Here is a 13,967-nt window from a genome sequence, read left to right as displayed (position 1 = left end):
AAACTCCAGGCAAGTAACATTCAAAAGGTCAGGTAGCTTTCAAGTCAAGATATTTTATGTAAGTGGCATCTTTTTTTGTCTGAATTGCCTTGGTGCATAGGCTCCTCAGCAGCCTTTATAAATGGGTGTTTTAGTCTTTAGGCATGGCGGCATGGGTGTTTTAGCCTTTCAGGTGTTTATTGTCAAGAAGCGGATGTGGAACTATTGTAAGATGTGGAGGATGTAAGGTCTTTTTTTTTCTTTTTGGACCTTTTCTTCTGTATTAGTAGAAAAAAGATGCAAGGTCACCTTTAATAGTTTCCCAATAGTTACTTCATCCCATTTATCGAAATTGCTTTTAAGCATCTCTGGTGATATTTTTTTAAGAGCTACCTCTAACCTCTAAAAGATGCCTTTTAGTTTCTGAACTATGAAACACTTTAAACATTTTCCAAAACTGTCATGTAGTCGGCATTGTGGTGCAAAATTTCAAATGAATGGTTAGCTCACTTGGCCTCATGTGCAGGTGTTGCACCAACTCATCTGGCTATGCGTGCCCTCCTCACATCTTAATCCGACTTCCCAGTTCCCTCAATGGTAAATTACTTGCCCTTATTACTCACTGAACTACTGAAGGCTTTTTTTAGGAATGGTTATGTTCAATGCTGATTTTTCTTTGACTACAAATCTAATTCCTAAAAAAAAGCTGGCCATTGCAGGCTTGCAGGCTTGCAGCATTGAACATAACAAGTAAACAATGAATTGTCATAAAGTTCAATTCGCAGACTGTGTTGCATACTTGCATTAAACTTGAAGACTAACATTACTATTGTTTCCTCTCATCAGTAAAGCATATTACATAACATAAGTAAACATGTTGAAGTACTGTGATTATACTTTTGTATCTAAATAACGTTGGACACATTGACCAACCAAAGCCCTTTACAACACTTGAAATAAAAACTAGAGTTTATTTTACTAACATTCCTATTTGAAAACAAAATTAGACTTGCCCTTCAAATTCAAGGGAATTAGACTTGCCCCCGAGACTCACTTGCTGTTTTAGTCAACATATTTTGACCGTTATCTCCGTGGTCAAGGTAGTGTAATGTCTTGAATACCCTTGTTGTTGTAAACTACCAAAATAACATTTGACTTCCCAATTCAAGACCTATTTTTATGTTTGAGAAAGAAAGAGACACGTGTCAACATCTCGTCCTACCTATCTAATCTAACGGTCACAAACATTTAATACATTAGACACATGTTGACAAGAAATATATTGGTAGCAAGAAAAGACAATCAAAATAAATCGTAAGTTAGAAATTAGACATGCCCCCATTGTTAATATGTGTTATTAGGCATACCCTCAAATCGCCATTATAATTAAATAATCTCTATTAATGAACTCAAGGTTTAGGGCTTAATTACAAATAAGTGATGTGGCCAGTTGGATGTGAGTAATTAGATTTTGACACGTGTCATGTATATTTTCTAGTTTAAATTGGATATTGCAAAACTAATATTATTTTAGTAATTTTTCAATGAAAAAAGTATTCAAGACATTTCAATTGTTTTGACCACGAGATAACCATCAATGACAGTTGACTATAACTATAACGGTGAGTTAGTATGGGGGCAAGTCTAATTCCGCGGCCTAAAAAAACTATGTAGAGAAGGCAGAAACTATATCAAATAATGTTATAGAACATGTGCATGCCATGTAGTTAGGGGCAAGTGTTTTATACGCAACATGTATAAAACATGTGCATACCATAACTGATACGTATCTATCTATATGTTACAATGAGTAGTTGGCGTGCCCTGTGCTTATCTCTGTCTCTTATTTTATGTTTTTGAGGTTGTGTGGAATCAACAAAATGTGTCATGTGTGAACTGGTTGTTGGTATTTTCTTGGGAATCTGTTTTGAAGTTGAGGTTTGATTTGGTCTTTAATTGGTTTACCAATCTTGACTTCTCCAAAGAAATTCGTTGGCCAGTTCTCAAGCATATGCTTTGTTTAATGTCTGTACTGTTTGTTCGTATCTTTTCCAAGTTTAGTTCAGTATTTTTATCTTTGAGTCTCTATGGGACGATTATATTTTTTCAACTTTTCGACTTGAAGAAGTTTACAATGACTTGTTGGATACTTTGGTTGTTTTCTACTTGAAATAGTGTACAGTATTGTTTGGCAAGTAACCGTGCCTTGCTCACTGCACTATTTGACACTAGTTACAACTTACAACTTACAATCAACTTCATGGGAAAAACCTTTTAACTTTCGTGGATTTTTTATGTGATGACCACCTATTTTCAAGAAGTGACTGTAACAATATGTATATATTTTTTTTCCATCCTTTTTCTAGACAAAGAAAAATCATAAATTTGTGTTCTTTAAGCTTCAATCGATCTGCATCATATTGTTGAGAAACCAAACCATTAATTAGAATTCACAAGCTAAAAGTCAATGTATAAACTTTATTGATCTTAATAATTTGCATTTAGATTTTTGTTTATCCTAAAGTGGTGATGGAGATAAACCCACCATATTTTCGAAATTGAATGGTTTAGTTAGTCCAGACTCCAGAATCAGGAAACGGGTTGCTTTAAATGTAAACAATATACAAGGTACGTACCATCACAATTCACAAGTAGTACTAAATATCACTGTTTGAAATGTGCACCTTAACCACATGGTTTGAATCAATGGAATTTTAAGTATTGTACTCTCCAAGTCTCTCTACTCTCTCTGTATAAAGTACTTGTGACCACATGACTAAGAAAGGCCATTAATTACATATATATTAAATGTCAGATTCAATCCACCATATCTGGAATTTTGAGTCTATAAATTAGATGAAGCTTGGTTGCAACACAACTCTGTATCCTATTTTCAATGTACAACAGACGTTACTCTCAAATCTCATAATAATCTGACAGGTTAAAAAAATAGTGAAAATCTGATAAATAAACAAAAAATAGAAGATGGTCGACATATTTTGTCAGTAACACACTAAAATTTGTTCACTATTATGTGGCACAAAAAAATTCCAATTAAATATTGGCAACAGCTGAGGACAATATTTATAGGACTCTCCTCTGCTATGAAGTCTGAAGTCTGAACTCATGAGTTCCACTGCCACAAATTTATGGGATTATTATTTTATTATTATTATTATTAATTAATTACATAAAATTACATAAAATAAAAAAAATTATTTTTCTGGTCATAGATCCATTTGTTATTTTTAATTTTTAATTTTTAATTATTATTATTTTTATTTGTTTTTGTATTTTTGTTCTCTGCTCAAAAACAATACTTGGCGTTCTCTGTTAACTCTCATTAACTCAGATTTGTGAAACTTGTCATCATCTCTCATTCATGAATGAAAGCTCTTCTTCTTATTTAGATCGATGATATCTTCGCTGTGCATTCAACACCACAACATAAAACCTTCTTCTTCTGCTTCATTGCAGAAAGCTTATTAAAAAAGAACCCAAAGATTCAATCTTTTCCATCAAGAACTACTCATTTCACTCCATTTTTACCCCGGGGCTGTTTAATTTTCAATTCTGAATATTGTAGTCATCTTCAAATTGTGAAACAATGACTTATTCTGTTACTTCTCCTTTGTGTACATGGCTTGTTGCTGCTTGCATGTCTGTTCCAACTGATAAAGACAGTAGCTTTTTCAAAACTTGTTCTAGTTTGAATTCTCAGAGGAGATTGAGTAGGTATGTTAGAAGGAAAAGAGGTGTTGTTGTTTCATCATCTTCATTGTCAGCATGCAATAATACTAGTAGTAGTAACAATGGAGAGGGTGGATTGATTTCAAGTTTCTGTGGATCTAGTTTTCAAGGTTTGATGACTTCTTGTTTGGCTTTTGAACCTTGCCAAGAGTATTATAATAATAGTTATAAAGGACTTTCGAATGGCTTTTCTCTCTTTGGTTCAAGAACTAGTAAGGTTATTAATCGAAAACAAAGGAGGTCTAATCAAGCTGTTCATGCAGCAGGTAATTTGATTCTGACCACATGTTTTTTTTTTTTTTTATCTTCATTTTGGTGTTTTCATGTCATTTTTATGTCTTGTCATTAATCACTGGGTTAGTGTTTAATTAATTTGTGAGTTGAACTAATCATGTGTTTGGTGTTTTCATGTGATTTTTATGTCATGCCACTAATCACTGGGTTTGTGTTTAATTAATTTGTAACTTGAACTAATCATGTGTTTAGTTATTGAGTATACACTGTTAGTAATATTTGAGATATATTGAAAAAAAATGTCATTTTAGGATTTTGATTTGACTATTCTAGAATTGTGTTTTCTGTAAAACATTATCTTGCAGCAATTAGAAACAAGTTATTTATACAAAATGAGTGGCAGGGCATCAAGGGTGATGCAGGATAGAATAGGGTGGTCTGGCGAAGAAGAGACTCGCCTATATATTAATGTTGTAAGCCTAGTGACATGGGACTGAAGATGGGGAAAAATGCATTCATCATTCATGTTTCATGGTATCCTGATGCTGTGGAAAAGTGGTTTGCATTGGAACTAACGAGGAAGTGTCTGAACAAACAAATAATCACATCAGTAAATCCTCATGTGCAATTCTGTTGTAACCCCAATCATGTCGTGCAAAGTTATGTTATAATTGTTTTTTGCTGTTAAATACACGCTGGCAGACTGTATCATTTAGGAAATGGGTAGCACGACAGGTAGATTGAATCTTTGGTAACCCCCCACCCCCCCACACACCATTTTTCTTTTCTTCCGTGAGCTATGTATTGTAAATTGTTACAAAAATTGGGACTGTAATAAGTTGTTGTGATAAAAGTCTGTCTCTCATTAAGTCCTCCCAAGCCCATCTTTATTCCGAAAATTGGTTTTAGCTCTGAGGACTTAAGGAAGGAGAAATAAGGCCTAATGGAACATTGTACTCCAGAATCTTAGAACATTATGATGTGGGAATTTTTGTTGTCGTACACAATATTGCACTGGAATTTTTTTAATTTGGACGTTGATGGAGTATTTATGTTCAAGTATCATAGTTTAGAAGAGATTATTGCTTGAATGGTATCCAATTTTGTTTTTTTCGTGAAGATTGGCCGGGGGTCATCACTAATACTTTGCTAATACCAAGCAATGCAACACTAGGTCAGGCAATGCCCAGCAAATTATGGTTAGAAATTCAGTGATCAGAATATGGGATTGAAAGTAGAATGAGAAAACACACACCAAGCACAATCTAACGACATCAAAGCAAACAGAACCCCTCAATCAGCATCCGCTAAAGAATAGAAAGTAAACAGGTCCACCGGTCGCAATTTTTCTCCCATCTGAATTCCAAGAACTCGGAGCCACCCATTCCATGACCTTGGATTTTGTGATTTTGGAAAGTAGCTAAGTGTAGTGCCATTTGAAATGACATTTCTTGTAGTTAGATCCATCTTAAAATAAAGTCGTGTTCTGTCCACTTGCAGTCAGAGTTGGTTTACAATTTCTAAATATGTGAGCATCTTATTTTATGGCAGGAATGTGTATATATGTCTTGTTCGATAATGCATGTGGCCACCTTCTCATGTTGCTTTAAGCTAGTTCTGCTGCATAAATGGAAACTGCAATCTGATGTAATTGGTTGTCTTTACTAAGTTATGGACGTCATTACGTCATTCCTAAATCATTGTGGGTTGATTGATTTTTTATAACTGCAGGGAAAGCCATGGCTGTGGCTTTGGAACCTGCTAGAGTCACTACAAAGAAACCTCTTACAAAGCAAAGGCGGGTGGTTGTTACTGGGACTGGTGTGGTAACTCCTTTAGGTCATGATCCAGATGTCTTTTACAATAATCTTCTTGATGGTGCCAGTGGTATAAGCGAAATTGAGGCTTTCGACTGTACACAATTCCCAACGGTAAGTCAGGTGCACTTATATCTCCTACTGTAAGTCTCTGGTTGACGTACTGACACAAACTCTCCTATTCTAGAGGATTGCTGGAGAAATCAAGTCTTTCTCGACAGATGGATGGGTAGCACCAAAACTCTCTAAGAGAGCTGACAAATTCATGCTTTATATGCTTACTGCTGGCAAGAAAGCTTTGGCAGATGGTGGGATCACAGATGAAGTCATGAATGAGTTAGATAAAGCTAGATGTGGGGTGTTGATTGGATCTGCAATGGGTGGTATGAAGGTTAGTTTTGAGTTATCTGTCATTTGAAATGCTGAAATGGGCAGATTTTGTAAAACCTTATTGGGTGTCGAAGGCTGAAATGACTTACATTGATTATCCATGATTCTTTATGGTTCTAGTAGGGGTCACTCTGACATTTTGACTTGTGTGATACAATAATAATTATTATGAAAGTTCTTCATTTCACCTCGTGTCCTATGCCAGTTTAGTTTGCAAACAGAAAAAAAGGGTCAATGCACCTTTGAATGGGACGTTCATGTGACTTATATCACTATTATACAGTGTGTATCCCTATTAAGACACAACGATCTTCCTATTATCCTGTGAGATGTTTTTCAGTCTTAACATCTAACTTGAACGGTCATGACCATTCAGAAAGGTTGAGTTTTATAAGGTCTTGTACTTGGGGGCCTGTCAACTGGGGTCGAGGCATGAGTTTTGCATTCTTTTTTTTCTTTTTCTTTTTTTCCATATGTATTGTAGCTTTGAGTTGGTGTCTTAGTTCGTTGCGCGTAATCTCTTATGAACCATTGACTTTCTGCAAACAGGTTTTCCATGACGCTATAGAGGCTTTAAGAGTTTCATATAAAAAGATGAATCCGTTTTGTGTACCTTTTGCTACCACAAATATGGGTTCTGCTATGCTAGCAATGGATTTGGTAAGCTTAGGGCACACATTTCTGAAACCACCATATAGTAATATATATCGGTTCGATCTCTTTACCTTTTGTTCTGAATTGCAGGGATGGATGGGCCCAAACTATTCGATCTCAACTGCTTGTGCTACCAGCAACTTCTGTATACTGAATGCAGCGAACCACATTATTAGAGGCGAAGCTGTAAGTGTCTCAAACTTGTGTTCAACATTTAGGTGAAATTCACCGTAAAATAGATATAGCTGCTCTTCCATGAGTGCGATTTCTTGTCTAATTTCTTGAGAGCTTGCAGGATATGATGCTTGCTGGTGGCTCAGATGCAGCAATTATACCTATTGGTACTCTAGATGCCTTCTCACTTTATTATTTAGCTTCATAGGTAAATGGATTTGCCTTTATTTAATTTTGTTTTCCTGCAGGACTGGGAGGTTTTGTGGCATGCAGAGCACTATCGCAGAGAAACAGTGATCCGACCAAAGCTTCACGCCCTTGGGATACTGTAATTATTTTGGCTTTTCCAGCTTAAAATAGTAATGTCTGTTACTCTTTATAGACATGGAATAGTAGTTACCTTTAGAAAGTAGAGAGTATTTGGTAATATATTGATTAGAAAAAAATTCATGCTTTGTCGGTCCTGATTTATCTGGAAGCCTGTGTAATTCCTTAACATGTGGAGGGTGTGTTGCTCAAGCTGAGACAACTCAGTAGTTGGTAATTAACTGATATAATCTTTTCCTTTCACTGTAGTAAACAAAATCATAAAATTCGGGTTCAAAACCATTAACAACCGTCTATTGAAAAATTGGATCACGTAGTTAATAATATGTAGGATACATCGTTGGTTGTCCGTCAGCAATTATCTGGACTTTTATCACTTCTTTTCCACACGAAAGGTACGTTATGGCAATTCCAGAGACCACTCCATTTGATGGAACTAATGAAGTTTCATGTGAACAGTATCCTCCAGTCTCATGGACATAGCCGTCAACTTTAAAATCTCAAATAAGACATTAGAATTTCCAATCTCTTGACCTCTTATTGTACTTTCCGTAGTTTGATTGATTTGTGTATTAGGCAAATCCAATTTTAACATGAGATTATTGATATCTTGGACAGACTCGTGATGGATTTGTTATGGGAGAAGGAGCTGGAGTTCTGATCCTAGAGGAACTTGAACATGCCAAGGTTAGCAACCAGTTTTACTTTGAAAAGGATAATTAACGTCGTTAACATAATTATTTGCAGGTATATTCTTTTTTTTAATGTTAATCTATTCTTTTTCCGGATTCATTAGAAAAGAGGAGCAAAAATATATGCTGAATTTCTTGGAGGAAGCTTCACCTGTGATGCTTATCACATGACTGAGCCTCATCCTGAAGGTACGCAAATACCTTTTAAGTCTGGCTCTGAATATCATAAAGATCACAGTTTCGGCTTGAACACGTTGATGATCAATTAAGACTTCATGCCAACTATAGTCATTTTTTTGTCTATTGGAGTTTACTGGGAAAAAGTGTACATGGTACCTTGTATTCAGGCAAAGCATGAAGAATTCTTCCTGATAGACCTTGTTTTCACATCTAAAAAATCAGGTACTGGAGTTGTTCTTTGCATAGAGAAGGCCTTGGCTCAATCTGGTGTCTCAAGGGAAGATGTGAATTACGTGAATGCCCATGCTACATCAACACCTGCTGGTGATTTGAAGGAATATAAAGCTCTTATTCAATGTTTTGGCCAGAATCCTGAGGTATTGATAATGTATTCAGGTTTATCTTCGATGTTATGTTTCTACCTCTAGAATTCCCATATGGTATTTTCAGTTAATCGCGATCTTTTGCAGCTAAAATTGAACTCTACAAAATCCATGATTGGTCATCTACTAGGCGCAGCTGGTGCAGTCGAAGCTGTTGCAACTGTACAGGTGATCATTTTTAATTCCGGATAAATCTCTTGTAAGAACATGCATATTCATCAGATCTTTTTGTTTTCTAGCTACTTGATCAATTGCACTAAAGGCAGTGGAATAATTTTCCTACTTCTGGGTCAACGTTTTCTATGCTGAATATAGAGTTGTTCTGATGCAGAAGAATGACGGATTCTAAAGTTTGCAGCTTCAAATTCAAGTTGTTTAGGATTAGTGATTCAAATGCTGTGGTTCAAAGGTTCTGACACTCTACAAGTTAGGGCTTCAAAGAAATAAGTTGAAATCACCCTAGTTAGGATTAGGTCTAATTTTGTATATGTTGCCAAACAGCCAGACCTTGTGCCTTGTGAATCAAGTAATCAACCATTAGTATTAAATACCTATGCGACACTGCAAACCATAATGAAAGCATAAAATAGTTATCTTCCTTTACCTCTCCAAAATAAAATAATGAAGTATGAGTGGACGATTCGATATTCCCACTCAGCAAGCATATGCATAACTAACTAAGATGGATGGATTTTGTGGGACATTCTGCATGTGCTGTTTGCCTCAACATATGCATACCTAGCATTTTAGGATGAAATATTTGTTAGTTCATTCGTAAAAATGCCAAATTTAGAATATTTGAGTAAATATATTATTTGTGGCTCATTACAAAGAAAAGAGAAAACGGAAAGCATGTGCAATTACGAGTTAAAATCTGAAATTTACAATTAAGTTTTTCAACTTGCTCAAATCAGATAGGCGTGTGATTTTTCATGAAAAGAGCTTTAATAGATGTTTGTTCATTCCACTTAGCTATTGCTATTGGTGAAATTGTCTTTTTGAAATATTTTGTAGTCATGTGCTCCTTAACTTGTCTTCCGTTGATTTGTTGCTAGAATCAAGGCACGTGTTGTACTCTGTTTCTATCTTAAGTTTTGGCGGTGATAATGGATTATGTTTCTCTTTTCTTTCCACATTTCCTCTCTGAGTTTCTCTTGGTGATGTCGCTGGCCATTCTTGCACATGCACACCGCTTAAATGCATTTTGTGTAGTACTTTTGATGTCAGTTCTGAACTCTGACAATATCTCATCTGTAGGCAATAAGAACAGGGTGGATTCATCCCAATGTCAATCTTGAGAGCCCTGATGAAGACGTGGTATGTTTCCTTTATTACCAATCTTGCACTTTCTTTTTTTTTGTTGTTGATACAGGGGTTCTAACATATACCATACACTGATTACCATAAACTGATACACTGCCTCATTGTTCTAGGATAGACAAACTCATTTACCTTAAAATAGAGTGTCTAAATTAGCTGAGGAATATCTGGAAGTGTGTAACTTGGTAATCCTCCAAATGATTTGTATAAAATGGATTTTCCTTATTGTATAGGAGCTGTGTTTCAAAATCCTAATATTCACAAAATCTTATGTGCAAGGGCACAAGTCTATAGCCACTTTCACAATCCTATAAAAATGGCATTTCCATTTTTGCCCACTTTCTTGAATCCTACCCAAAGAGGCATTACAGTACTATGGGTCTACTGTCCGTGCACTGGGAGCCTCAGTTTGGGTGGTCATATGTATTGGTGAACTTAACATTACACATCATAAGATAATGCATTGAATGAAAGGCAAGTTGTCACCATTGAGAGGCTTTGTCCTTGGAGAGACAGAGACGTGGAATATGGTCTGACGTGCTTATTATTGTCACCCGGGGTTTCATTTAGGTGTTGTCGATATTGTACAATCTGTGCTGTTTGTTTATCTCGTCCTCATGAGCCCCTTAATCAACCCTTTGTTTGACCTGATTAATGGAGATTGCATGACATGGCAGATACATGAATGTATTGTTTGACTCGTCCTGCACCCCATGTAAACAGTTACTTTATGTTTTGAGTATTTGTGAATCAGGACATGAATGTTCTCGTGGGCTCCAAGAAAGAACGGCTGGACATAAAAGTAGCATTATCCAATTCATTTGGCTTCGGAGGCCACAACTCATGCATTCTATTTGCACCTTACAAGTAATCCAGACTGGCAATCCAACCAAGGTCGAGATTGGCAAAGTGAAGATATAATGGTTTTGCACTCTTGGCTTATATAATTGATATGTTGTTCTTGGAAAGATACCAAGCCAAGATCAGGATGGTGTGTTGGGATGGCCTGGGGAGCTTTTAACCCCATTTTTCTCACTTTGTTTGTTTAGTAGATGATAATGCCAAAAGTTTTTAGATTTATTTTGTGCTCTTAAAGAAAAGGGAAGGAAAATCCGTATGAAAATCTGAAAGCTGTAAGACAATTCATCGTTAACAGTAGTTTTAGCTTCAGCATTGGGGCGTTAATTTTGTAAAAGGAACATGGCCTTTTGATTGTTATATTTTATGAATTAGAGCCTTAGAAGTATACATGATCAAGTGATAATTTTCCATGATCTCTTAATTTGAAATTTTATCCCAGATTCTAATGCGGTAAACTTTCTTTTTCAGAAAAATCAGTAAGCGTTTAAGATATGTAAATTACTCTATCTGCTAGACCAGAGAGTTCAGATTCTCCTCCATTGATATGGCGTTTAACATTGATTCTTACTATCGGTGTGTGTATTCAGTCCTCTATAAAATGAATCTATAAAACACGATTTGCTTGACTGCCCATTCATAATTTGAGTTGAAGGCTCACAATATCTTCTTTCATGTTTTAAGTTGGTTATACATGGCATTGATTCTTTTAAGGTTCTTTTAAACACTTCGTCGTTCTGGTTTGTCGTTGTTTCCAGTGAGATAGTTCCATACTCCATAGATATTTAGTCCTTGTTTTCTCTCTTTGTAGGTTTCATTTTGTCCATAATATGGCAATGATGATGTCTACAGCGACCTTGCCAACCTCAACACCAAGAACCAACTCTCGACCTATCTCCTTTGCCCTCCTTCGTGGGCGGAGATCAATCTTGACGCCTCATTGTCATATCTGTCTCAAGGACATCGCCCACCAAGTCACCAACCGCAGGGCCAACAACTACAAGGAAAAGATGGGCATGCAAAGCCCTGGTTGACAGCTTGGAGTATGAAGGAGTGACACACATTCTCTACTCACAATCAAACTGGACGCCCGCGTCCATGTTATCTCCTGATTTAGACGACTCTGCTTATATCCAACAACTTGATCAGAGGTACTGCCTTTGATGGACTCAGAAACAAGGGATCGAAGCAGTGTCTGCTGCCCTTGAAAGGTGGTCCTAGGGGTGTCTCTTTTTGCCGAATTTCCGATTTTTCCCTCCGACCGAAATCTGTCTAGCTATGAAACTGTGTAGTTTTCACTGGCGATTTTCTATGATTTTCCCATGTTCCAAAATTCCAAAAAAATTGGATTGGATTTGGATATAATTGGAAAAAATCCGATCCGATCCGAAAATTCGAAATTCTTGATATTATTGCCAATTTCTTCAAAATATATATTAAGCTCTCACTATCCACTGGGATTAGATCTCTCGTATGGCTCATTCATTTTCTAGTTTTTACTTCCAAAAAATAAAACAAAACATAACTCTTATGGCTGCTTACTTTCCCAGTGCTGGACCACTCTAACATTAACAACAATGATATGAAAAAAATGTCATTGAGTCATTATTTATTCTTCTTTTTTTAAAAGCCAAATTCCATTGTAATATTATGTAAACTTACTTAGAATTAACCTCCAAGACCATAATCCATTATTTATGAAGAAGATTACACTTCACGCCAAGAAAATTTCCAAGACCCAAATAAAAAAGTGGTACCCGCCACCAACACGCAATGCTTGGTTTTGGTGGTCTGCGGTTTCTTTTTCCATTGCGTTTTTCTTAGATCACTTGTTTGAATGAAAATGGGTTTTCTCGTATCTTGAAACAAGCGCGTATTGTTGTTGGTACATTGGTGTTGTGGACATAGTTTTCTCTCCTACAATGAACATTGGCTGCATGATATATCTAAAAATAATTGAAAGTAAATAGATCTTTGAAAATTTACCCATCAAATTTCGAAAGTTCGAAATTGAAATATATTTTGAATCCGAAAAAAAATTGGATCGGATTTGGCTAGCATATTAGGTTCCGAAAAAAATTTGGAAAAATTCCGAAGGAGGTTAATCCGATCCGATCCGATCCGAAGTCACCCCTAGGTGGTCGTGGTCCACATCTACCTTCAGTCCTATGAAGGTCGTGCCTCATGACTTCCCCTTCGTCTTCATATTCTGATACCTTATGAAACTGTCTCCAGTAACTGTACCAATATCTATGGTTTTACCCATGTATCCAACTTTACCACTTCTTTTACCAGAGTCGATGATGTTGGGAAGGAGATCCGACATATATATTCTTGAGAATGAATGATGTGCATGCACCACCTAATTAAGCTCTGGGGCACATGGGACTCACCACTTCTCTAGTATGGCTTTGCTCGATCAGTAAGAAACTTCTTTAATTAATATCTTCTTATGGCTGTTATTTTTGTAGTGCTGTTGAACTAGAAAGTGTTCTCTACATCTAATTATCATGTTGGTGATCACTTCATTATTTATTCTTCTTTTTTTTTTTTACTGTGTTGCTATTGTTTAATTAATTCCCCTTACGGCCTTACTAGTAGAATTAACCTCCATCTTTGGGCACATTCAAGATGTTCAAATTAGTGTTGAAGAAGATTAGATTCTGTAATCACTTGTGAAGAAAATTACTTAGCCCCCAAGACTCCCAAATGGCGAATGCGCAATCAAGTGAACACGTACATATATTATGTTCACAAGATCACCACACGGACTTGGGCCAAGCAGTCCAATGGTTTGGTGCGATAATGGTTTAGTGCGCCATTGCGCCAAACCACAATAGTACAGTGTATTATGAACATAGCATATGGATCGGATCTTAATTGGATCAAAACATACGCAAACCCGTATCTTTGAAATACTAACAAAGCCCACACTCTTCATAACGCACCAAAATCAGTTGATGGAAGCATTTGCCATTTACCATCAACTTGGTAACAGAGATTTCTCATGCAAATGATACAAACAAATTAAAGGCACCAACCTCCAACTACTACCTGTTTTTTGTGTACAACGTGTTATTTTCTTGCCACCACGTATTTCCCATGCAAACTCAATACTTGCTATAAATACCCCTTCTTCCTCACAACCTTCTTCACTCAACACACAAGCTCATAATACCTAGCTCATTGCATACAAGTTCAAGTGAAAA

At 36.3% G+C, this 13,967-nt stretch overlaps 1 protein-coding gene across 1 annotated transcript; it reads left to right on the top strand.

Moving 5' to 3' along the window:
* The first annotated feature begins 3,301 nt into the window (after positions 1–3,301).
* Positions 3,302–11,146, top strand: FAB1 (fatty acid biosynthesis 1). Its single transcript, XM_086599713.1, has 13 exons — positions 3,302–3,995; positions 5,695–5,894; positions 5,968–6,171; positions 6,720–6,830; positions 6,915–7,010; positions 7,120–7,165; positions 7,247–7,326; positions 7,944–8,012; positions 8,122–8,206; positions 8,420–8,574; positions 8,668–8,748; positions 9,838–9,897; positions 10,655–11,146. Exons 1-13 carry the CDS (start codon positions 3,587–3,589, stop codon positions 10,769–10,771), a joined length of 1,713 nt encoding a protein of 570 aa, XP_086455839.1. The 5' UTR covers positions 3,302–3,586; the 3' UTR covers positions 10,772–11,146.
* The last annotated feature ends 2,821 nt before the right edge of the window (positions 11,147–13,967 follow it).

The sequence above is a fragment of the Coptis chinensis genome, chromosome 3 (assembly GCF_015680905.1).
Source record: "Coptis chinensis isolate HL-2020 chromosome 3, ASM1568090v1, whole genome shotgun sequence".
NCBI classification, from domain to species: domain Eukaryota; kingdom Viridiplantae; phylum Streptophyta; class Magnoliopsida; order Ranunculales; family Ranunculaceae; genus Coptis; species Coptis chinensis.
The sequence above is the reverse complement of the archived record's forward strand: the minus strand, read 5'-3'. Positions and strand labels throughout refer to the sequence as shown.

Bases quoted from the DNA above. Each gene is read 5' to 3' on its own strand.
- FAB1 (XM_086599713.1), top strand. From the start codon at position 3,587: ATGACTTATTCTGTTACTTCTCCTTTGTGTACATGGCTTGTTGCTGCT. The intron at 6,831-6,914 runs GTAAGCTTAGGG...TCTGAATTGCAG, and splicing joins CTATGCTAGCAATGGATTTG to GGATGGATGGGCCCAAACTA. The intron at 8,749-9,837 runs GTGATCATTTTT...TCTCATCTGTAG, and splicing joins AAGCTGTTGCAACTGTACAG to GCAATAAGAACAGGGTGGAT.